The following is a 24,702-nucleotide window of genomic DNA, read 5'->3' as shown; positions in this document are numbered from 1 at the left end:
GGGTGGCCCAGTCAGTTAAGTGTCTGCCTTCAGCTCAGGTCATGATCCCGGGGTCCTGGGATCGAGCCCCACATCGGGCTCCCTGCTGAGTGGAGAGTCTACTTCTCCCTCTGCTGCTCCCCCTGCTTGTACACACTCTGTCAAATAAATAAAACCTACCAAAAAAACCCAAAAAAACCAAATAAATGCAGCATCTCTCCAGATGATTCAGCCGTACAAAGGAATGACACGCTGACACGTGATACAAGGATGAAGACAAAACACTATGCTAAGTGAAAAAGGCCAGTCTCAAAAGGCTACATACTGTGTGATTCCATGTATCTAAAAGGTCTAGAATAGGCAAACGCATCGAGACAGAAAGTAGATTAGTGGTTGCCACGACGGAGGGGAAAGTGACTCCTAATGGGTAATGTCTTCTTTGGGGGGTGATGGAAATTTCCACAATTAGACAGTGTCGACGGCTGCACAGCTTTGGGAATACTCTAAAAATCACTTTAAAGAAGGGTGAATTTTTTTCACACCCACCCAGGCACGCCAAAAATAAATTAATTAAAAGGGTAAATTTTTATAGTATGTGAGGTGTGTCTCAATTAAGCTGTTTTTTTTTTAACAATGTAAATGTACGTACACCTATGAACGTGTACTCTGGTAACTTTTAAGTTAATGTTGAGCTAGACATGTAGCTTCGTATCTCTTTAAAGGAATGCTAATTTGGGGAGAAAGACTAAAATATCAGCAGAGCTGAGGGTATACTGGAATATCACAAAACCAAGTTTGACGATTACTGATACCCACTAACAATTTACACTTAGATCACCACTGAGCTAGCAGCTTTTTCAACTACTAGCCAGAGCCAGCGGATCAGGAGCAATCTGCTCTCTAGTGAGTTAGCTTAAATTTCAATTTCTTACATTCGGTCGGAATCGAGAAACCTTGCAAGTGTATCACCGAGTACATAATGGAGAACAGGGGCTACAATGTTTACACCCTCACGACCTTTGTGGCATTCAGAGAGTCCCTCGCACACGTGATGAGTGAGTGAAATACCACGTGATGAGTGAGTGAAGTACCTTAATACCATACTTGTAAAACAAGGTCGTAACCGTAAAACACTGTGCTCTATGTGTAACCCTTTAGAGGAGGGTCAGGAAACTGTTCCTATAAAGGGCAGGACAGCAGATATTTCTGGCTTCGGGGACCAGACCATTTCTGATGCAACGACTCCACTCAGCACCCAAAGCACGAGGGTGGCCACAGATGATACAGAAACCAACAACTTTCTGCAATGACAGAAGTAGTCTGCCACCGACCAAGCACTTGAGATACAGAAACCATGACTTAGGAACTGTTCGTTTTAGTGACTGCAAATGTAAAGAGCCACACGGAGCGAGTAACTACCACGCTGAACAGCACTGCTTTAGACTAACTAGCCAATTTCACTTCTGGTCAAAAAACTTAAAGAGTGAGTTAATTTTTAAAGCTAAAAAAGAACTCCGATTATATCACGGGGTGAACTGGAAAGAGAAAACCCGATGTAAAACTTCTAACAAGTCACAGATCACACTATAAGTAATCAAAATTCTAAGCAAATTAACTTCAGCTCAAGCAGTAGGATACGTGTAGAGTTCCATGTATCTGGATTTCGCCATACTTTGTCTGGTATATACTTGCTGGATTCCAGCTCTGAGGTCGTCCCATATCTGGTCAAGGCCAATCTGCTTCAGTCCATGGGGATTCTGACTCCTGTTTGATGACATTGTGAGTAATATTCTGAAGTCGTCCAGTGTAGCAATCCTTATGCAAGGTACAGCTAATTCTCCATTAGATGAAAATATACAGTATCATTCCAAATTTATTCACAGCAGCTCAGAAAGGATGTCCTTTAAATGTAGAGAATGAAATCTCATTGCAGGCAAACCTAAAGAAGAAATAAAGCAAATTAATGGATTCTTTCTTGACCTCCTGGGGTGGGTATTAGGGTGCCTGCCGCACAGATAGAAACATTCAGTCTGTAGGCATTAGTGGGTACGGCCCACGCTCATCTAGAGCATATTTCTCTTTCTCTGTGGAAACAAACTCTTATGATCTACGTACAGAAATACGCTTACTTAGAGATTTAGTTCGGAATCACATGAAAAGTGCTCACAAGAAAAGCTGGGTGGAACTCCACATAAGCACAACTAATACTTTGTCTTTCTTTGCCTTCTGAAGGTATCAAAACTTCAACTATACCACTTGACCCACATAACAATTACAAAGATAAACCCAAAGGAAAAAAGTCAAAGGAAACTCCCAGAAAGGGAAACACAAATACCTAAAAAGTAGGAAAAACCAGCCTCCCCGGTTATCTGTGCATTTTAGGAGTTTTTCACTTAGCAATTGGCAAAAATGCAGATGTTGGTGAGGCTGAGGTGCAGGGAGGTGGTCACTCCCCTTTCAGAAGGGAATTTGGCAAGAATCATCAAAATTTAAGATGTTCCTTAAATTCAGAGACCGGGGTTTGAACCTCAGCTTCACACCTACTGGGTGTGAGGTCTTGGGTAAGGTACTTCACTAAGCCTCAATTTCTGAATCTGCAAAAGGAGGGCAAAGCAGTCTCCTCAGACAGTTACTATGAAATTTAAATAAGACAACACACAGACAATATTTAACACAGAGTAAACGCTTAACAAATAATACCAGCTATTATCTCCAAGTGTATAAGGCTACTACAAAACACAACTTACAAATGCTTCAGGATCTCAGACCCACAGATAAAGGACCTCGGGTATTCAATATCATGTTAACTCAGTACTCCTCAAAATGCAATACTATGGTCACACTTACTGTGTCTATCACATCGAAATGTGGTGGTTCTTAAACGAGTACTCCTACTGTAAAATTAAGAAACAATGAATTATTTTAATGGCTCCATAAAATAAATGTTGGGAGGTGAACGGTGTCTGGAAAAATACGGATGGGTGGTCAAAGCCTCCAATTCAAGTTTGAGCTCAGCAAGTAACTCCGGGCATCCTGCATCTTCGATGGCATCACAGCTCTCTCAGCAGGCGAAGGCGCATTTAAGGAGAACGCAGCTCATGCTTGTGGATCAAATCTAAACGACGAAAAACTAAATCATCTCTAATACATGTAATCTAAGCTTTGGGACCTAATATTTTATGAAACCATAATCTCATTCTTGATCCTAAAAGTATTTTAAATCATTCATTCAAAGAAGTATGTTCAAATGCAGAATACAAAGATCTCTAACACAAGAAATCCCTCGAGTTTTAAGGAAACCAACAACTCAGCAACCACTTTGCAAATGTTCTCTAAATAGAAGTTCAATCTGCCTTTCCTCCCATCTACCTTCGGGGATCAGGCCAACACCCCACCTGACAGTGTGCGGTTGGGATTCGTAGAACCGCTAGGTATCATTACCTATTTAAACCTGCACTCCTTTCTCACACTTAATTTTCCCCTAAGGGGAAATTATCACCTAAATTCCCCAGACTCGCACAGTTAATTCTGTCTTAGATAAGCCTTCTCACACCCATCTAGATGCTCTTTTACTTCTTCTTCTCTTCTAATTTCTAGCAGCAACTGAGAAAAGTGTTCCATTCCTCCCATTTTCACCTTTTCCTCACCCTGTCATTTCCACTGGGCACCATCACAGTAACTTCAAGTAAATGGATCACTATGGAACCAGTATCAACCTTCTTTCTTCAAACCTCCACATGCCAGTGACTCACTAAGTCTATCCCCAGCCCAGACCGCTTTCTGAAGTCCAGGCCTGGCTCTACTTCCGAGTGCCTAGTCCACATCCCCTCCTGGATGTCCCACACCCGTCAGGCCCACGGCTGAACTCAGGGACTGTCCCCAGCTCCACTGTTCACCAGCACTGCCCATCTCTGTAAGTGGCAGCTCCATGGATGTACGTGTCAGAAACTTGGGAATAATTCTAGTGCCTCATTCCTATTCTTTCACATTCTAGTGCTACTGATTTTAACCTCTGGGGTCATGTCACATCCCTCACTCACTACCTCCGTTTCCTCTCCCAGTGGGCGATGACGGTGATGACATCATCAGCATCATCTCTGCTCTTGCACACCGGGCTGTCATCTGCGCAGTCTACACTGGACTCCCAGAGGGCCCCTCCCTTTAACGCACCCCCTCAAGGTTTCACACAGCAGCTGAATCTAAAAGTATAAATCTGATTGTCACCCCAAGAGCAACAGGGAGTCAAGCTGGAGTCTGAGGCAGGGAAATCCTGAACAAGACACTCCAGATCTTCTCTGGGAAAACTTGAAACAATTTACTGAGTATTTTTATAGGAGATTAATAACTTCCACACCACCCGCGCAACACCACTTCAGTCAAGCACAAAAGCCACAGCCCCTCACACGCCTGAGCAAGGGCCTCAGCCCCAGCCCAGGAGCCCTGCCTGGGGCCCTGCCTGGGGCCTTGCCGGCCACGGCTACGCAAGCCATTAGCTCTCTACGACGAGATCTTCCTATCTCTTCCTGTGCCTCTTATAAAACTCCCCTTCGTCCCCTTGGGCACAGCCACACAGACTTCTCCCTCCTTCCCTGGCTGTGCCAGTCCACTCCCCACTCCTGAGATCTCCGCATCTGTGCTGCTTGTGCTCCTTCCCCACCATACGTCCGGCGGGTCAGGCTTACTAGGAAGTCCCCACAAGGTTCACCCGCTTCATGGCACTTTCCCTTCTTCGCTTTTATTCCTTGTTAATTCCATGCCGGGGTCTCTCCCTCCTCTAGTTGAGAAGGATCCATGGCACAGAGACTGTCTCTTTTGCTCACCATAGTATCCTGAGAACCTAGTTCAGAACCTGGCAGGTCAGTGTTTTGTATGAACATATGAAATAATAAACCAAGGAATTCAAAAGCTGGATGTTTTTAAAGGATTTAAAAATAATGAAATATCACTATTATAAAGCATCTGAACTTGTCCCCAAGTCCCCCTTTAGAATCTCCATTAAATTCTATCTTGTTTCTTCTAAACTTTTTCCTCCCAACACTAGATTTTAGGCTAAAATGTATTTCTTGCTATCTCATTTAGTAATGTTGTATATTATTCTGGTCATTGCAAATGTATACATATTTTAACATGGTGTTTAAACAGACTTAAAAAAGAGTTCTAGAAATTCAGTGATCATTAATATTTTATTTAACAAATATTTAGTAGGAAAACTACCAGCACTATCATAGACACTGTCTTGTATCCTATTAATAGTCAATCAAAACAGGCATAGCAGTACTTCTGTGGAATAAAGCACCTGCCTGAAAAGCTAACCCATTAACTTCTGGTATGTAACAGACTTGTAAACTGGAAAACTTACGTACCACACATTTATGTACCAAAAATATTTGCTCATAAGAGCCAACTACAACAGGATTAGAGGTTAACCTTAAACATACTTCTGGCCTTTCCTTTTACAGATAAAAAAATCTGATTTAGAGAAGCAGTCAAACCTGAACAAGGTTATAATACTAGAAAGTGGCAGGACCACAAGCAGATCTTTGGATTCTCAAAAGTCAGTATTCCCCACTACTCTAGTCTAAATTTTAGGTTCTTTCATTTGTAAGGTGTCAATAAATAGGGAAGCTAATTTCAGTATTCACAAATCAATCAACATGATATATCACATCAATGATTAAAGATAAAAACCATATTATCATTTCAGTAGATGCAGAAAAAGCATTTGACAAAGTACAACATCCATTCGTGATAAAAATCCTTAACAAAGATCTGGAGGAAACATAACTCAACATAATAAAGACTATCTATGAAAAATCTATAGCTAACATCATCTTCAATGGGGAAATACTGCGAGGGTTTCCCCCATGGTCAGGAACAAGACAAGGATGTCCACTCTCACCACTTTTATTCAACATAATACTGGAAGTCCTAGCCACAGCAATCAGACAAGAAAAAGAAATAAAAAGCAACCAAATTGTCAAGATAGAAGTAAAACTCTCGTTATTTGCAGATGGCATGATAACTATGTGTAGAAAACCCTAAAAAACTCCACAAGAAAACTACTCGAACTGATACAGTAAATTTAGCAGAAATCTGTTGCATGTCTACACACTAATAATGAAGCAGCAGAAAGAGAAATTAAGGAAACAAGCCCATTTACAACTGCACCAAAAATAATAAAAATACCTAGGAATAAACTTAGCCAGAGGTGAAAGACCTGTACTCTGAACGCCATAAAACACTGATGAAAGAAACTGAAAACAATATAAATGGAAAGGCAACTCATGCTCATGGATTGGAAGAACAAGTATTGTTAAAATACCTATAACTACCTAAGCAATCTACAGATTAAATGCAACCCCTATCGAAATACCAATGCACTTTTTACAGAACTAGAACAAACAATCCTAAAATTTGTATGGAACCACAGAAGACCCCAAGTAGCCAAAATAGTCTTGAAAAAAACAAAACTGGAGGTATCACAATTCCAGACTTCAAGTTATACCACGAAGTTATACAAAGTATACAAAGTGATCAAAATAGTATGGTACTGGCACAAAAACAGATCAGTGAGTGGACTAGAATGGAAAACCCAGAAATAAACCCACAATTATATGGCCGATTAATCTTCAACAAAGGAGGCAAGAATATGCAACGGGAAAGACAGTTTCTTCAACAAATGGTGCTGGGAAAATAGGACAGCTACATGTAAAAGAAGGAAACAGGACCACTTTCTTACACCACACACAAAAATAAACTCAAAATGGATTAAAGGCCTAAATGTGAGACCTGAAAGCATAAAAATCCTTGAAGAGAGCACAGGTAGTCATTTCTCTGACATCAGCCATAGCAACATTTTCGTGATAGCTCTCCTCAGGCAAGGGAAATAAAAGCAAAAAAACAAAACAAAACAAAACAAAAACTACTGGAACATAAAAAGCTGCTTCCACATGCAAAGAAAAGAATCAACAAAACCAAAGGACGAGCTACTGAGTGGAAGATTATTTGCAAATGGCATATCCAATAAAGGGTTAGTATCCAAAATATAGGAAGAACTGATAGAACTCAACACCAAAAAAAAAAAAAAACAAAAAAAAAACAACAAAAAAAAAACCCAAATCATCCAACTAAAAAATGGGCAGAAGACACGAAGAAACATTTCTCCAAAGACGATACTCCAATAGCGAACGGACACATGAAAAGATACTCAATGACATTCATCATCAGGGAAACGCAAATCAAAAGTACGATGCGGTTTCATCTCATACCTATCAGAATGGCTAAAATCAAAAACACAAGAAACAACAGGTGTTGGCAAGGATGTGGAGAAAAGGAACCCTCTTGCACTGTTGCTGGGAATGTAAACTGGTACAGCCACCCTGGAAAACAGTGTACAGGTTCCTCAAAAAGTTAAAAATACAACTACTCTATAATCCAGTAATTGAGCTACTGAGTATTTACCCAAAAAAAATACAAAAATGCTAATTCAAAGGGATGCACATGCTCTTAGATTACTGCAGCATTACTGACAACAGCCAAATTATGGAAGCAGCCCACGTGCCCATCAACCGATGAATGGATAAAGTAGACGTGGCATATATACACAACTAGAATATTACTCACCATAAAAAAGAATAAAACCTTACCATTTGCAACAATATGGATGTAGCTAGAAAGCACGATGCTAAGCAAAATAAGCCCGTCAGAGAAAACCAAATACCACACGACATCATTCGTAAGTGGAATGTAACAAACAAAACAAGCCAAAGAAAAGAGAGAGAGAGAGAGACAGAGAGAGAGAAACCAAGAAACAGACTTAACTCCAGAGAACAAACTGATGGTCGCCAGACGGGAGGTGGGTGGGGGGATGGGTGAGACAGGTGATGGGGATTACAGAGTGCGCTTATCAGGATGAGTACCGAATAAAGTATAGAATTGTTGAGTTACTGTATTGTACACCTGAAGCTGACATAACACTGTATCTGGAATTAAAATTAAAAACTTTTTTAAAAGGTTTAAAAAACAAAAAAACCCCAAAAGCAAAAAACCCCAGGGAAATCACTAAAAGAGCCAAAAGAAAAACCCAGATTCACCATTTTTCTATTTATTAATCTTAGGAACCCAAACAGCTCTAATTAAAACAGCCAATAGTTTGAAAGAGCTAACAAATCAGCCCTAGCTGTATCAATATTAAATCCATTCGAATATTTTAAAATTTAAGAAAGCCAACGTTTAAAAATGCCTGACATTTTTTACACTAAGAAAACCACTGAAGAGGGGCGCCTGGGTGGCACAGCGGTTAAGCGTCTGCCTTCGGCTCAGGGCGTGATCCCGGCGTTATGGGATCGAGCCCCACGTCAGGCTCCTCTGCTATGAGCCTGCTTCTTCCTCTCCCACTCCCCCTGCGTGTGTTCCCTCTCTCGCTGGCTGTCTCTATCTCTAATAAATAAATAAAATCTTAAAAAAAAAAAAAAAAAAAAAACCACTGAAGAGCAGAAAGGATAAAGTCAAGACACCACTTATTCTCTGGTAAAGTTAAAACACACCGAATAAAATGGTCAGTGTGATTTTTCTCTAGAACTCCTCCACTCTCCTAGCTCAGCATCAGCACCCACGTATGTGCTTTACAAGCTCTTTCTTCCTCTACTACACTTCTGAGTCCAGTGACGAGTCTTACTCTGCACCAAGACTTGCTGATAGTCTACAAGATCAAATACAACCTTTTCATGCCAAAATGTCAAGGTTACTGTATTACGCACTCTTCACATCCAGTTCTACACACGTAACTTAGTGCCACAGCACACCTCAGTTTATATGCAGAATATGCTGGAAAAGAAGCAAAATATTTTATTTCAAACTACCCATTCCAGTTTTCTAACTGTCCCTACTGAGTACCCAAAATTCATACACAGTTGATCTGAGGTTCTCAAAAATTCACATGTCCTTATCTATTTAATTCAGAAGTTTATTTATTATTGAGAGGGAGAGGGAGGGAGGGAACTCGCACGGGAGTGCAGGGGAGGAGCAGAGGGAGAAGGAGAGAGAAAATCTTAAGCAGGCTCCATATCCACTGTGGAGCCCAGACACAGGGCTCCATCCCACAACCCTGAAATCAGGACTTAGGCCAAAACCAAGAGTCTGACGCTTAACTGACTGAGCCACGCAGGTGCTCTGTACCTAACTAAGAAGTTTAAAGAGGATATGTTTAGGCTGTATTTTCAATATTCCCTAGGGAGCCTCACACCTATATAGGTAAACATTTATTACTAGTATTACAGAAAAGAAATCTAAAACTAAGTCTAAAAGGAAACGTTACAAGCGTATATATCAGTAAAGTGTCTTCAAGGTCAGACCACATGCTGACAGCAAGCTCCGATCTGCTGGTACCTGGGTGGCCTCTCCGGAGCAGATGCGGGGACAGAGTTTGGGTGGGGGATGCTTCTGAGGAATGAAGCATCTGCGTGATGAGGGCGGCAGGATCAGGCAGAGGAGTGAGCTGTGACCAAGGCCCTACGAAGCTGCTCCCCCCCCAAGGAGCTCTGCAGGAAGCACTGTTACACACAAGGGGGCAGGGCCTGGCCTTCCTGCTGCCACCGGGCTCAGCTGCCGAAAGTGGGCCAGGCTGGGCTGCTCTCTGCCACCGAGGCAGGCCCTGGAAGAGCCGAAAGTTAGGGCCATCTGCTGACCAGACTGCCCACGCTGGCAGCCAACTCCCATCTTGAAGGGGCACCCAGGTGGGGCACGTCGTATCCACCTGGCTCTCCAAACGGACACACAGTGCTCTAGTAATAGTTTTCCACTTGGGGTGCGGTGGTGGTGGTGGGCGGGCAAGGGGTTAATCTGCTCATGCATCAAGTGTCTGACGACTTAAACTGACTGTAGGATCGCTTGGAGTAATAACATACATCACAGGTGCCCATAAAAGATGGGCTTATCAGTCAGTGTTGAAATTTCAGAAATATACCACTTTACAAACTCAGGCTATCAAAACTGTCAACAGCCTTAAGCAGACTTCGTAAAAAGTCAGTTTCAAATGGTTTTTGTGTAAGGGGTAAAAATATTTTCCCAATAAATCATATTACATAGCCAAAACACTTTGGAGGTCCAAAAAGGCAATCGCTACCAAAAACAAAGCACAACACCAAACAAAATACAGACTGAGGAAATCAGGTAGTTTCCAAAAGGACCGCGGTATAGTAGATCCTTGACGTTACAGGGTTTACTGCGTGTGGTCAGGAGCATCCAGGAGTGACACTGAAGTCTACAGACACAAAATCTGCAGATTTGTATCGGAAACCAAGGCACAAAACACAACCAACCACGGGCAGTACCAATGGCAGTGCCAGCTAGACCTATCACAACACATGCACACACACTGTTCTACTTCGCTTTCCTCTCTAAGAAAATAAAATAGTGAATGGAGCACAGAGCCAAATAACAGGTCATATAGGAGAAAGGAGGTTGTATATTTAAGAACATCTCTCCAAGACTGTGTTGTTCCAAAGGGGTATGAAAGGCAGCAGAATCCACATTAAACAAGCTTTCTAACAATTCAAACTGAACTAACCAGCCTATTTCTCAAGATTAGCGGTGCACAAGATTCCTTCACTGAGTAGATGTGCGAACTAAATAAATAACCTCCAAGAATCCTGAAAAATACATCCTCTTTGATATTAGTAAATTCAGAGTCTCTAGCAATAAAAGGGCTCTTTTTTTCTTAAAATGAGCACTTATAACAGTCTTCCACTGAACACTCACTGGAACATCAACTCAACAGAACATCAAAGGTTATGGGAAATGCTAACTTTAGTGAAGTTAAATAGTTTCGTTTTCTACATTCAAAGGCCTTACTAAGTGGATGTATCTTATGAATCTCCATCGGAATAACAGTATAAAACCCTTTCCACTCAAGCTGACTTGGCCACAGGGTATTTTTTCTTGAACATATCTCAGGACAGGTTTTGCAAAAAAAAGCCTAATGTTTCAAGGAACAACAGATCTCAATATTTTTAAAAAGATAACTCTGCACTGATCCCTACTTATTCCTAACTTTCTTGGGATCAACCACATAGTTTTGCAACTTTCTCTTTAATAATGAAATATATCTCACTTCACTTAATGAAATACACCTCCTTGTTTTTGGAGCTAAAATTCTGTTGTTCATCAAACCAATCCCCTGCTAAAGAGCTTCTAGGTGTTTATTTTTTAATAATTAAAAGTGATAGTATAACAAGCAGTCTTCTAAGGATTTCTCTCCTGACTTGAGTGTGCATGATAAATGCCTATTATGTATCTATATGATAAATGGACTATGGAACCATCTACCAGGTTAGAACACAGAGGAGGAACAGATACCCGGATGGGAGGTAGTTTACTTGTGGACACAGTGAATCTTAGGTGCTTGTGAATCATACTAGGAAGCTGGGCTGTGGAGAGATCATCTCTGACAGGTATGGGGACCAGATAGAGAAATTACAGAAACAGATGGGCCCAACCTGAGTCCTGAAAACATCTGGAAACTGACTAGATGATGGGGAACCAGAGTCTGTATCTGCAAAGTTACAGCCCGAACAATGAGAGGACCCCTATCCTGGAGGCCACAGGAAGAAAGGGCCATGCTCAGTGGGGCCTCATCAGGTCATACAAAAGGCCTGTATGATCTTGGGTGAATTACTTAATATATCTCCTGGGGGTCAGGTAATGAGGCAACATAGTGAATAAATGCTAGCTATTATTTTCATCAGCATGAGAATATCTAAAATGCAGCTTCTGGCTTTAATTTTAAAGCTGGTGACACCTTAGCAAGGAAAGTCTTGCTGTGGTTTGAAGAACAGAAGTCGAACAGGAATGGGTTGGGAGGGACAGAAATGCAGACTGTTTTAGCCATGAAGGAGTGATGAAAACTGGAAGGGGAGGGTGTGACGTCTGAGAACGAGAGCAAGCGTCAGGAGGACTGAAGGCTGTGGTCGGCAGCGGGAGGTCAGATGGATGACCCGGGAAACAGTGCAGTCTGGGTGGTAAGGCCCAGGCTGAGGGGCCAGGCCTGAGGACTAGAACAGCATGGAGCGCAAGGAAGTGACGGCCAGGCACCTGGAGCAATGTCCACATCGGCGGTGAACCACCCGAGACGGTGGGTGCTGAGGAAAGGAGAGGAGGATGGAGCCGGGTGCCAGACTGTCCAATGAACGTCTGCAGTTGGTGGTGAGCAGGTGAACACTGCAGGGAGGGGAACGGGCAGCACCTCTAGAGTCAGTCTCTTGACTGTGCTGTGAGCTGCACAGGGCACTGACCCACCTTCACTCTGGAGGCTGGTGGAATGTGGGAGAATATAAACAGCCACAGCTTGGTTTCAAGGAGGCTTAACATTTGAGGATGAGCGCGGAAGTTTAAGAAATGTGGACAGAGGCTACAGAGGCGTTTCCTATTCCCGGGGCAGGACTCCAGGGAGCTCCATGAAGTTGGGGGAGGGGGGTGGAGGAAGTGAGGGGAGGAGGTAAGGTTTTGGCAGAGACAATGTGCAATGCAGTTCTGGGAGTGCTAGTTCCGAAGAGGGAAAGATGGCCTGAGGGCTCACAACTGTGACCACTGGAAGACACAAAGGGGACTGAAGCCTCTGTTGCAGGAAGGAGGATAGCCTCCCCTTTGTAAGACTCGGCCACGGCCCTGGAAATGGCCTACCGGGCCAAGCCTTTCTTCATCACACATCTAACCAATTGAGCTTCTTGTATTCTCCCAATCTTTTATTCCCCTCACAATTCCTCAGCGTAGAACAGATAGGAATATACATTCTTAAGGCCTTTAAGGAACAGAATTATATCTCTACTCGAGAGGACACACCCATATATTTTAAAGTGACAAGAGAATCCTATCCCCTCCTCAATTTCACCTCAATTACTCCGAAAGTGCAGGCACCACTTTTGCCTACTAATAAAGCCCTGTTTCTGTAAGACCGAACACGTCAAGCAGAGGCTGCCGCAGAAGCCAACCCCGAGAAGTGCTAAACCAAGACAGTTCAAATCCCAGTTGCACCAGGAACGCAAGAAACAAGGTTTTTCAAAAAAAGACTCTCTATAGTGCTTCGGTTAGGCTGACAGCTTTTGAAAATGTAAAAAGATAAAAAAGCACTGACTTAAAATGTTAGTTTCTTCTAAAAATAAAGGCTATGTTAGAGGTAGTGAAAACACAATTAACATTCACTGTTAAAAAAACAAAACAAGCTCTTCCTGTAAGTGTTCTGAGGTGATCTATGAAAATGATCCACTATCCTCATGACCCAGAAAACCCCACAAAATCATGCAAATCAAGTGACTAAAACCTTCGTGTTCACTTTAAGAAACTGCCCAGGCCATCGGCCCTACGCACATCTGAAAAGCCACCAGCATCTGAAGGAGGTTACTTTTCAGAAGCGAGTGCGCCACTCTGCTGTGAATGCAGCTGGGGAGGTGTGCAGAGCTGGTGGCCCAAAGAGAGTGAACTTTTTTCTGCACGTGCTTAAAAACAGAGTTGCTGGATCTAAGGGTTTAGATGTAGATTCTCTGGTCACTGAGCACATCCAGGAGAAGGAGATCCGAGCTCGTGGTCGGACCGACCCCCTCAGGGCATTCCCTGCCACTCTGAGATGATCCTGACCCCAAAAGAGTGGATCGTTTCCAAACCAGAAGTCGAGGTTGCACAGAACGAAAAAGGTTTCCCAAAAGAAACTGAAGAAATAAAAACAACAAGGCTAAATTCAGCTTTTCTAGTTTGGTAACATTTTAAATCTGATTAAAATTTAAATGATCCTGGGTATTACTCCATGGAGTAATTACTTATTTTCTAACACTTGGTTAAAAGAATGCCTAACTCCCTGGCTTTGATTTGCAGCACGGCGCATAAAGACATGAACTGTCTCGCAGAGCAAACGATTTACATCTAGGGAAACTTCTGTGTACGGACACCAGCCAACGTGCAAACACATGCACTCGCTGCACCGTTCATATGAGCAACAACAAAAACCCAACCTGGAAACAACCCACACGTCCGCGAACAGGAGAATTCACAGATAAACCGTAGGATAGTCACACAACAGAACACCCACAAATTCAGTCAACTTCAGCTACACACTTCAACATGGACGAATTTTAGACAGACTGAGTGAAGAAGGTGACAGAATCTATCTGTTACGATAATGTTTTATACAGAATATTTATTTTTTTTAAACGAGTACTTCTATGAGAGGAGAGAAGGCTGGCAACCCCCCACCAAGAACGAGAAGACATATCTGGCTAAGGCACGGGCCACCGCGGTTTCACTGTGCTTATGTGTTCTTTAAAAACAACAACAAAGCACCATGCTTGGTGGAGATCCATTCTCTCCTGCGTGAGAGGACGTGACGGCTGGGATTTACTCTAAAACATGGCAGAAAAAAAGCCGAGTGACAGATATGTACATCGTGGTTCCTATTTTCCATAATAAAAAGCTAACAAAAATCTGAGCAAACCTACACAACGTACGAAGTAAAACTAGAAAGAAAAGCAAGAGGATGGGAGGGCAGGGGAATTCAAGATGGTTGTAGGGAAGGGATGGGCCTGGAAAGCAGGCCCAAAGCACACACGGAGCTCCCGGGGGGTGGCGGGGCGCGACACTGGCCACGGTCTATCCGGGAAGGTAGGAAGCGGGTTCCCTGCAGTAGTATGTCGTACCGCACATGCCTGGAACACACTGTGATGTCCTAGCAAGATCTAGCTGATACATAATACATAAGAAAACAACTCGGCAGGTCAAAGGGTACTCAGTGCCATTCTGAACCGAGATCGCAAAGTTGCCACGCTGAGTTCTTAAATTCCACTGAAGTTTCAAATGTACACGGTGCCTGGACAAGACGCCAATTCAGCCAACCCGGGGTGAAGGGCACAGCAAGACGGCTACAGCTTCCGGCTGTGAACTCTGAAGGCAGTTCTGTCGGGGACGGTGATGATACACGTCCACGGTGTCACTCTGATGATCTGAGGAGGAGGACTGGCCCCCGAGCAAGGCGGTGTGGCGCCCCTACTTTGCCCAGATAAACGCGGCCACACAACCCTGTGCACACCCGCAGCTCCAAGCTGCTGCTCAACCCAGCTTTCCGTCCTCCTTCCCTTCTCCCATCATAATGTCCAAAACTGAACACCTTCCTCTCGGCCTTTCTTCCCACCTCAGTTAACAGGAGCCTCAGGTGGTAATGAAAGCACCACCTGCCCCCTGACCGCCTGTGCTCTCCCTTCTCCCCGTCACAGACACTCCGCTCTCCTCCCCAGGCCCTCGGCGGACACTTGACGTTAGGGCCGCGCTCAGCCTCCCGACTGCCGTCTTGACGTTCAAACCAACCACCCCCCTCATGTACTCCCCAGCTTGGAAAGACAAATCATCCTCACCCCGTTGTGAAGTCAGTTCCATCAAGGCTCCCCTCGTAGCTCCCGAATCCGCACGGCTCTCTGTACGCACCACAACTCCAGTCCAAGCGCTGTCATCTCACCTGGGTCACTGACACAACCCGCTGTCACCAGTCCTGCCCCCTCCCATGCACCCTCCACACTGCTGCCCGAGTTACCTTCTAAAACATAAACAGCCATTCATTCTGTTAAATGGATTAACTCCAGTGACCCTGGTCTACACTCTAGCACATCCACAACCACCGCCAGTGTGCACCCACCACAAGTGCTCCATGTCAGTTTATTCACTGTGTAAGGAAAGGACCGGATATTCACTGCGGGCCAGGATGCCAGACTCCCTGCCAACAGGAGCTTTAATACGCTCATTTAATCCTTACAGGAACTACATTCTCTGCATGGTACCATCTCTTACAAATGAGGAAAGTCAAGCTCAAAGATATTATGTAATCTGCCCAAAGTCACTACAAGTTAAGTAGCAAGGACTCAGACCCAAGTGTTCAGAGTCCAAAGCCACATTCTTTCCATCACCCCATCCCACACTGCTTCTTTAGAGAGGTGGTTTCTTACTCCACTTCCTTAAGAGGCACACTACCGGAGAGGACAACTTGGCTTCCAAAGGAACCATGCAAAACGATGAGTGACAACTTCATGATGTGAATGTGTACTGACAGGTCCAAATGACTGCAAACAGAAAGACTGAGGAAGAGCTACAAATTCATGAAATGGACACTTATTTATACTTATACCCCCGAATTTATTTAAAACTATTTTATCTGAATATTCATTAATTAGTACTTGAATGTTAACTATTTAAATATTTAACCTTTTTTTTTTTTAAGATTTTATTTATTTGACAGAGAGAGGGAACACAAGCAGGGGGAATGGGAGAGGGAGAAGCACGCTTCCCGCCGAGCAGGGAGCCCGATGCGGGGCTCGATCCCAGAACGCTGGGATCATGACCTGAGCTGAAGGCAGACACCTAACAACTGAGCCACCCAGACACCCAAATATTTAACCATTTTAATCAAGAGGGAATATTGGGTCCCCTGGTGGATCAGTCGGTTAAGCATCCAACTCTTGATTTTGGCTCAGGTCCTTATCTCAGGATCATGAAATCAAGCCCTGCATCTGTGCTGTGCTCTGGGCATGGAGCCTGCTTAAGATTCTCCTTCTCTCTCTCCCTCAGTGCCCCTCCCCCTTAAAAAAAGGAAGTTATCTTAAAGATGCTAGAATAGGGGGCTAATACCTTATAAATGTAGGCCAATAATCTGCACATTCCAGAATCAGGGTTCTACTTGTACATCCACCAGGAAGGACACTTACCACTTTAGATAAGTCTACATGACTTCATTACTGAATTTCAAGGCTCGCAAACTTTACACTTACTTATAAAATATATTATTCTGTTTCTACGCAGAACTAAGGGAACAACTGCAATTAAGTTCAAACAATTACGGTTGGCAAAAGCATAAAAAATTTCAATTAGTTTCTTAATAGATGGCTTTTAGAGACATTACCTGAATTACCTACTTATTTAAAGTCATTCAAAACCTTTAAATCCATAGCTATAAAGTGAGAGAACCAAAAGAAACACATGGCCACATGGGAAGTGGGTTCTGCTAGTTCCCAACTAATTCAAAGTCAAATTCCCAAGACCTGAATGAATCTTAAGTGCTTGAATTGCCTTGTTTATGTCTTTACTCAAAGCTAGTAATTAAATATTTGGGGCATTACAAGACCAGGTTTAGTTAACATAAACTTACCACATGACCCATCAATTCCAGGGCTAGGTATCTACCCAAAACACAAGAAAACACAGGTCTACCCAAAGACCTACATACAAATATTCACAGCACATTTTTTAAATGGCCCAGAAGTGGAACAACCCAAATGTCCAGTAACAGGTGAATGGATAAGCAAAATGTCATACAGTCATACAAAAGAACATGATTTGGCAATAAAAACTGAAGTACTGGTACGTGTGCAGTACAGCACGGATGGAGCTCACAGACATCAGGCTAAGCGAAAACCAGACACAGAAGACCGCACGTTACGGGATTCCCTCTGTTATATGAAATGTCCAGAACAGGTAAACCCCAGCGACAGGCAGGAGTGGTGCTTGCCTGGGACTGGGGATGGAGCGTGACCGCAAACAGGTACACAGGAGCTTTCCCAGGGGACAGAAAGGTTCTGAAACTCAACGTGCAGTGGCTGCACAACCCAGTAGCTTTTATTAAAAAATCACTGAATTATGCATTTAAAACAGCCGAACTTTACAGCATGTGAACTGTACCCTCAATAAAGCTGTCAAGGAAAAAAAAAAAAAGACAGCTTTAAAGCATGTTAGCTATAAATTTTTATGGGTCAAATTCAGTTCATTCACAAGAAAGGACTGTATCTCTCTACACGATGACCAGGTTCCGCACAAGTAGGTCCCTCAGCACAAACAGCAGTATCATCAAGCGTTCTACTGGAAAGAGAACTTTCAGAACTGCTATTTAAGATGTTGACAACAGAGGGGCTTATATTCCCCTGCAACATATATGATCAAGTGAAAATGTAACTTAAAAGGCCTGGCTCAGCTGAAGGTACTAGAGGAGCTGTCCCGTGGCATACACGATTTACTGCCACACTGAAGACAGACAAAAACTGCGACACGAGCTCAGCGGGTCTGAAAGAAATCATTCCTGGCTGCAAGGATCAAGAAGCCTTCACAAGACGTGGGCTTTGCACTGTTTCTCGGGGATGAACAGGATTTGAACAGCAGGAGAGGAACAGGAAGGGTGTTTCACAAGGGATGAAGGGCACGAGGCAGAAAAATGAATTGTGTAAGGCTAGTTGCAGGGTGTGTGGAGGCAGAGGGTGGGTGTGCAGGCACAGGATGCCAGGCCTTTGCTCGGAGGGGGCAGCAGGGCTCTGGAAGATTTCTGAGCAGGGAAGCGACGCGTGTGATGGGACTTTGCAGACGTCACCTGGACAGCTTTGTGGACCTGGGATCAAACAGGACTTACCGGCAGAAAAACGAACAGGGGGGTGATCAGAGCCGAGAAAGCGGCTGGGCCTCGACTCCCCACAATGGGAAAAGGCAGGCTAGCCACCTGAAGCCCCACCCAGGCAGGCACTGCGGTAGCGGGGGCCACTGGAAATGGGTGCACAAGGAGGAACGAATGGATCCTGGCAAGGCCTGCCTCTCTAACTTATAGTTTCAAACCTCCCAAAATTTATCTCTGGATTCCAGAATTTGGCAGACCTTGCATTAAAAATTCAAAACAACTTAACTATTGCTGATGGGAACGCTCCATGACCCAAATGGTCACTCGGCTGTGTCTGACCACCTCACAGATGCTTTTACCCTTTGGCCCAGTAATCTCACTTCTAGCACTTTATCCCCCCAAATAAACTGGCCCAAACCCACAAGAGGTTGTAAACTCAAGTTCAGTCCCTGCAAAAGCCTGGAAATCCACCCAAAATCCATCACTGGGGGGACTGGACTGAAGGATGGCATAACCACACAATGGACCATTGTACAGTGACAAAGGCAGGCGGCTGACCTCCACTGGCTGATAATACAGTGAGTTCTCAGTGTACACATTAACTGAAAAAAGCACGGCTCCTTTTGTGCATGAGGGGAGTAAATACCAACATGCACTTATAGATACATTTTTCTTTTTCAAATAGAAAAAAAAGATGGGAGGATAAACCAAAAACTAATAAAAATGTTCCCTATGGGGAGGGTGGAGGTGAGACATCAGTGTGGGTCCAGAACAGAATTCAGGGGCACTATGACTGTAGATAAGAAAATATTACATTTATTTTTCACTAAACTCTAGCTGAAACTTGGCAATTCCTCCAATCATGAATGTAGGCAACAGACCACAGCAATTTAGCAATACCTCTGAATATACCAAGAAATGCACAGATATTTTCATTATTCTTTGCCAGTTAATGACAGTATGTTCATCAATACTTTGGAATTACAGTAGTTATAAAACTCACTCACATCTTAAGTAGGAAATAATGTTAAATACACTAACACGTAATTCTTGGTGGTAGACATGTTTGCTATACTCTGACATCTTTCATGATTTAAAAAAGTTATAAAATCATTACACCCTCTGCTATAGGTAATCACCTGGCAACCATATAATTGTAAAGTACTCTTATTTCTTTTTTTTAAGTAGGCCCCACGCCCAGCATGGGGCTCAAACTCATGACCCCAAGATCAAGAGTCGCATGTTCAACCGACTGAGCCGGCCAGAGGCTCAACACTAGAACTGTAAATATGAACTTACAAGCACAAAGCCTCATGGCAGTTCTAGGTGAAATGAGGATCGTCCAGATACTCCTACATCTAGCTACATGAAATTCTTAATATCACTATGTCCAACACTCCCTGAAAAAGTTCCCATGCTGGCAAAACCCCAGGGGTTAAAGGGAGTTAAAGAGAAACAACCTCGGGAGAGAAAGGTGATGTTATTAAGAGAGATGTTAAGAAGCCCCAATCTAGAGGGAAAATGAAGAGCTTAATTTTAATATATTGAATGTGAAGTGATTTTAAAAAATAACACCAAACTGAAAATACCCAAGGCAGGTAAAAAATACAGAACTACAGCCCAAAGGAAATCACACCTGAAACAATAAATTTAGTAATTCACGAAAAAGTAAGTCGTTGGCATCAACACAGATAAAATCTTCAAAGCATAAAGAACAAACTTCATAAAGATGAGGACTGAAGCTTCTATTTAAAAAGCACAGGGAAAATGAGTCCCCCCCACCCCCCAGAAAGTGCTGCAAGAGGCAGAGAACACCCAGGTAGGAGGACCAGGAAGCCAGAAAACAGAAGCCAGAGGAGGACTGTTTTAGGAAACGTCTCCTCCAGGACTGTGTCAAAGGTGTGGGATGAATCAAGGAAAAGGTCTATGATGAGGAAGTCACTGACGGCGGCAGTCCCAGGAAATGGTGGTCTTCAAGAAGGAAGAGCAGAAGTCAAGCTGCAGCCAGGTGGAAGGAAGCGGCCCACTCAAAGCGACGTGAGGCGATGCTGGACCCCATGCTCTCCATGCTGCTACTAGATCCGACAGAAGCCTGTCTCTCCTGGTATCTGGTGTCATACGAGCACTCCCGCACTGCCTGGGATGATGTGCTGACTTAGGACCCCCACTCACCATGACAGAATCAAAGCATGAACAAGGCATGAACTTTCCTTTTAAATTCTAAAGCCAGCATACAGGCATAAATATCACAAACTTATCACTGAATATGGACATGACAACTATTATGCTTCAACTTGCAAAACAAACCACGTGCCTTATTCAAAAATAATGCACAACCAATGATAATCATTTACAACAGTGGTCTCCTAGTAAAACTTCTTTGGAGGTCTCACAGTTGAACTTAATGTAACCCTGAAATCAAAGTCTGCTATAAAGTTGACTCTATTCTGCCTGCATTCATGCTTCCTACTGCCCTCTACCAGGGGTTCCTCTGGCCCCCTCATCAAGATGACTCCCCAACTCAGATCACCCCCAGGTGGGACTGAGAAAATACTACACCAACCACTACAGAGAGACAACTACAGAGAATCAAAATCCTGTGAGCACTGCTAATCAGATTCACTTAGAAGGCAACATTTGGTTCCTTCGATAATGCCAGTTCTAATTCTGTTAATTCATTTTAAATTAAAGACCCAAATACCAACTGAGATTTAAAGGAGACATCGGATGTCAAAATGCCTAGTTCTATGCCTGGTACACAGAACTTCTCCAAATGATAGCTTGCTTTCTTCCCTCTAAAATATAGTAAACGTAGTAGGAGATCATCCTTAAAGACCCCATCTAATTCACCTGATTTTAGCCAGAAAGTGATTAAAACCCATTAAATACATAAATACAAGGACATCTTTAATATGCTGAACATTATTCACGTAGTATTTGTTTAAAACCTTCCTTAAAAATAAAAGTGGAGTGGGACACCTGGGTGGCTCAGTTGGTTAAGCATCTGTCTTTGGCTCAGGTCATGATCCTGGGATCGAGCCCCCCCCCCCCCCCCGCCCCGGACTTGCTCAGCAGGGAGCCTGCTTCTCCCTCTGCCTGCCGCACCCCCTGCTTTTGTGTGTGCATGACCCCTGACAAATAAATAAAATCTTTAAGGGGCGCCTGGGTGGCTCAGTCATTAAGTGTCTGCCTTCAGCTCAGGTCATGATCCCAGGGTCCTGGGATCGAGCCCCGCATTGGGCTCCCTGCTCAGCAGGAAACCTGCTTCTCCCTCTCCTACTCCCCCTGCTTGTGTTCCTTCTCTCACTCTCTCTCTCTCTCTCTCAGATAAATAAATAAAATCTTTAAATAAATAAATAAATAAAATCTTAAAAAAAAAAAAAAGGAAAAGGGGTGGAGCAAAACTACAAAACTCCCATAAGGTAACAGGAGAAAACCTAGATGACCTTGGGTGTGGTGGTGCCTTTTTGGACACGACACGAGACGCACAATCCACGAGGGAAATCATGATAAGCTGGACTTCATGAAAATTTACAACTTCTGATTTATGAAAGACAATGTCGAGAGGATGAGAAGACAAGCCACAAGGTGAAAGTATTTGTAAAAGACACATTTTATAAAGGACTGCTAAACAAAATATACAAAGAACTCTTAAAACTCAGTAACAGAACCGCTTGGTTAAAAAGTGGGGCAAAGACCTTACCAAAGAAGATAAACAGATGGCAAACAAACAGATGAAAATATGTTCCACATCATGTGTCATCAAGGAAGTGCAAATTGAAACGAGCTACTACCACACGCCTATTAGAATAGCCAAATTCTGGAACACGGACACCGCCAAATGCTGGTAAGAATCTGCAGCAACACGAACCTTCAAACACTGCTGGTGGGAATGCAAAATGGTACAGCCACCTTGGAAGACAGTTTGGTGGTTTCCTAGAAAACTAAACACACTCTAACCGTAAGATCCTGCATGTACACTGCTGGGTATTTACCTAAAGGAGCTGAAAACCTAACATCCACAAAAAAAAACCTGTGCAAAGATGTTTACAGCAACTTTATTCGTAATTGCCAAAAGTTGGAGGCAACCAAGCTGTCCTTCAGTAGATGAATACATGAATATTGTGGTCCACCCAGACAATGCAGTATTACTCTTCACTAAAAAGAAATGAACTATCAAGCCAAGACACAGAGGAACTTTAAAGGCATATTATGAAGTCTAAGAAGCCAACCTCAAGAGGCTACACGCTGTATGATTCCAACTATACAACATTCGGGAAAAGGCAAAACTACAGAGACAGTTAAAAGGTCAGAGTGGTTGCCAGGGATTTGGGGTTGGGGGGAGATAAACAGGCAGAACACAGGATTTTCTGGGCAGTGAAAATACCCTGCATGGTATTTTGCACGATATAATGGTGGATGCGTTAGGTCATCATAAATGTGTCCAAAACCACAGAATGTACTTCACCAAGTGTGAACCCTAATGTCCTAAACTCCAGACTTTGTGTGATTATGATGATGTCGATTTTAACAAATGTACCATCTGGTGCAAGACGCTGATAACAGGGCGAGGCTGTCTGTGGGGTCGGGGTACATGGGGAATCTCTGTACCTTCCTCTTTAATTTTGCTGTACACCTATAACTGCTTTAAAAAAAACCCTAAGTCTTTGGGGGAAAAAAATGAAAGTAGAGGCTCATTTTTTATTTTTTATATTTCACTCATAAAATACACTTGTATTTTATAATCTGGAAAACATGAGTAAACAAAAAGCATATGCCAAATACTGTATCTGCTTATTTTCCTGAATTCAAAATACGGCTATTTTGCTCATTATTGTTATTTGAGTAATGGAGGTTTCAATGAATGAATTTTACACTTCTATTACTATAAAAACGGAAAAGGTAATGATAACTAAAGTCCTTCTTTGTAAATAGAACATCTCTCCTAGGACCGTTCTGTGGCTGGGGGGCAGGCGCCCTGTTCACAGTCAAATCCTCAGCACCAAGTACAAGGCCGTGGCACACTTCAAGTGCTCCAGAAATACTGGTCAACTTACTACTCCAAGGATTTTTAAGAACACACCTGAATCCCCGACGGTACTTCAACAAAAAGCCGACACGGAAGCCCACTCGGCCTATCGGCCAACGGACACAGAAGCCCACCCAGAACGGTTACGAAGTAAAGAGAGAGGCTGCAGCGTAATTGCTGACATGTCCTTTCATTTTCTCCGGTGCAGAAACTGTGTGGTGGGGGAATGGGGGGGCTACAACATTTACATGATGGATAGCATTTATGCAGGATTTTGAAAATAATTACTGAAACAAGCCATAAAAAAATGTAAAACTGGCGGCTTTAAGAAGTTGAAAAACAAGGCCAGGACCCACCACTGTGGGGCAAAGGGATTTCAAGTTTCACGGTTGGTTCTCTCGGCCTTCTTCCATTCTCTAAACACCAGCTGGTTTGAAATTAGCAGGCCCTTAATCTTATACCAAATGAATTAATACAGTTGCCTTCTCGTGTTCAATCTTTGTCTTTCTAATTATATAATACAAATATATGCACATGCTAATTCAATTCATTCCCCAACACACCCACACACATGATTTTGTAATTATGAGAAATTTCAGATGTCATTAAGTACAGAATTTTCTCCCATGAACATCTTCAGAATTAAACAATTTTTGCTCTTAGGCTTGAGTACTTGAACAATTAATTAACACAAGAGAATCCTTTTAAATCCTAAAAATCCACATAACGGAACCTCAATTCAGTCAGCACACAGACCCTTTCTACTTTAATTACCACGTGACCTCCAAGTAGGGCGCCCAGAGCTTCCCTGGGGTGAAGTGTTTTGGAAAACTTGGAAACCCGCAGAAGACCAGACACCGATTACTTAACAGGTGCAGTACAGACCGACGGGTTTGTCCACAGAACATAGTTTCCATTGCTAAAGACCGAATTTCAGATCTCAGCTTCGGCACAACGCACATTTACTCAAGCATCTCACTTGGCGCTGGCATGTATTTTATTTCAAGCACTTTCGTTCACTTTAAAACAAAGAAAAATGGTATTACCTTTGGTCGGGATTATCTACATGTATGTTTTTCAAATTGAGGGCTGTAATTCCATAACGTGTGGATCGTGACATCAACTTAGTAAGTGGCAACCGGAACTTTTTAAAAAAGTGAAATAGAAAAAGAGAGCGAGCCCGTAGAACACAACAAGAAGTACTACTCAGTGTATCTTCTGTTTCAGTTATGCCTCTGTGTGTCTGGGGTTCTCCCACAAAATGTGTTTCTCACTGCAGAAACAATTCAGG

At 43.1% G+C, this 24,702-nt stretch overlaps 1 protein-coding gene across 5 annotated transcripts in view; it reads right to left on the bottom strand.

Moving 5' to 3' along the window:
* CUL1 (cullin 1) overlaps positions 1 to 24,702 on the bottom strand; it is a 102,814-nt gene that overhangs the window by 65,249 nt on the left and 12,863 nt on the right. For 4 of the 5 annotated variants that reach the window (XM_048213147.2, XM_026479100.4, XM_048213146.2 and 1 more), the window contains exon 2: positions 1,618 to 1,918. In XM_048213147.2, coding sequence (XP_048069104.1) covers positions 1,618 to 1,757 — 140 coding nt within the window. In that variant the 5' untranslated portion in view covers positions 1,758 to 1,918. Of the gene's footprint in view, positions 1 to 1,617; positions 1,919 to 2,826; positions 7,069 to 24,702 lie in introns of those variants that run through there. The other variant, XM_044392259.3, reaches the window with a different exon arrangement.

The sequence above is a fragment of the Ursus arctos genome, unplaced genomic scaffold (genome assembly GCF_023065955.2).
Source record: "Ursus arctos isolate Adak ecotype North America unplaced genomic scaffold, UrsArc2.0 scaffold_3, whole genome shotgun sequence".
In the NCBI taxonomy this organism is placed as follows: domain Eukaryota; kingdom Metazoa; phylum Chordata; class Mammalia; order Carnivora; family Ursidae; genus Ursus; species Ursus arctos.
Note: the sequence above shows the minus strand (reverse complement) of the source record. Positions and strands in the feature narration are given on the sequence as shown.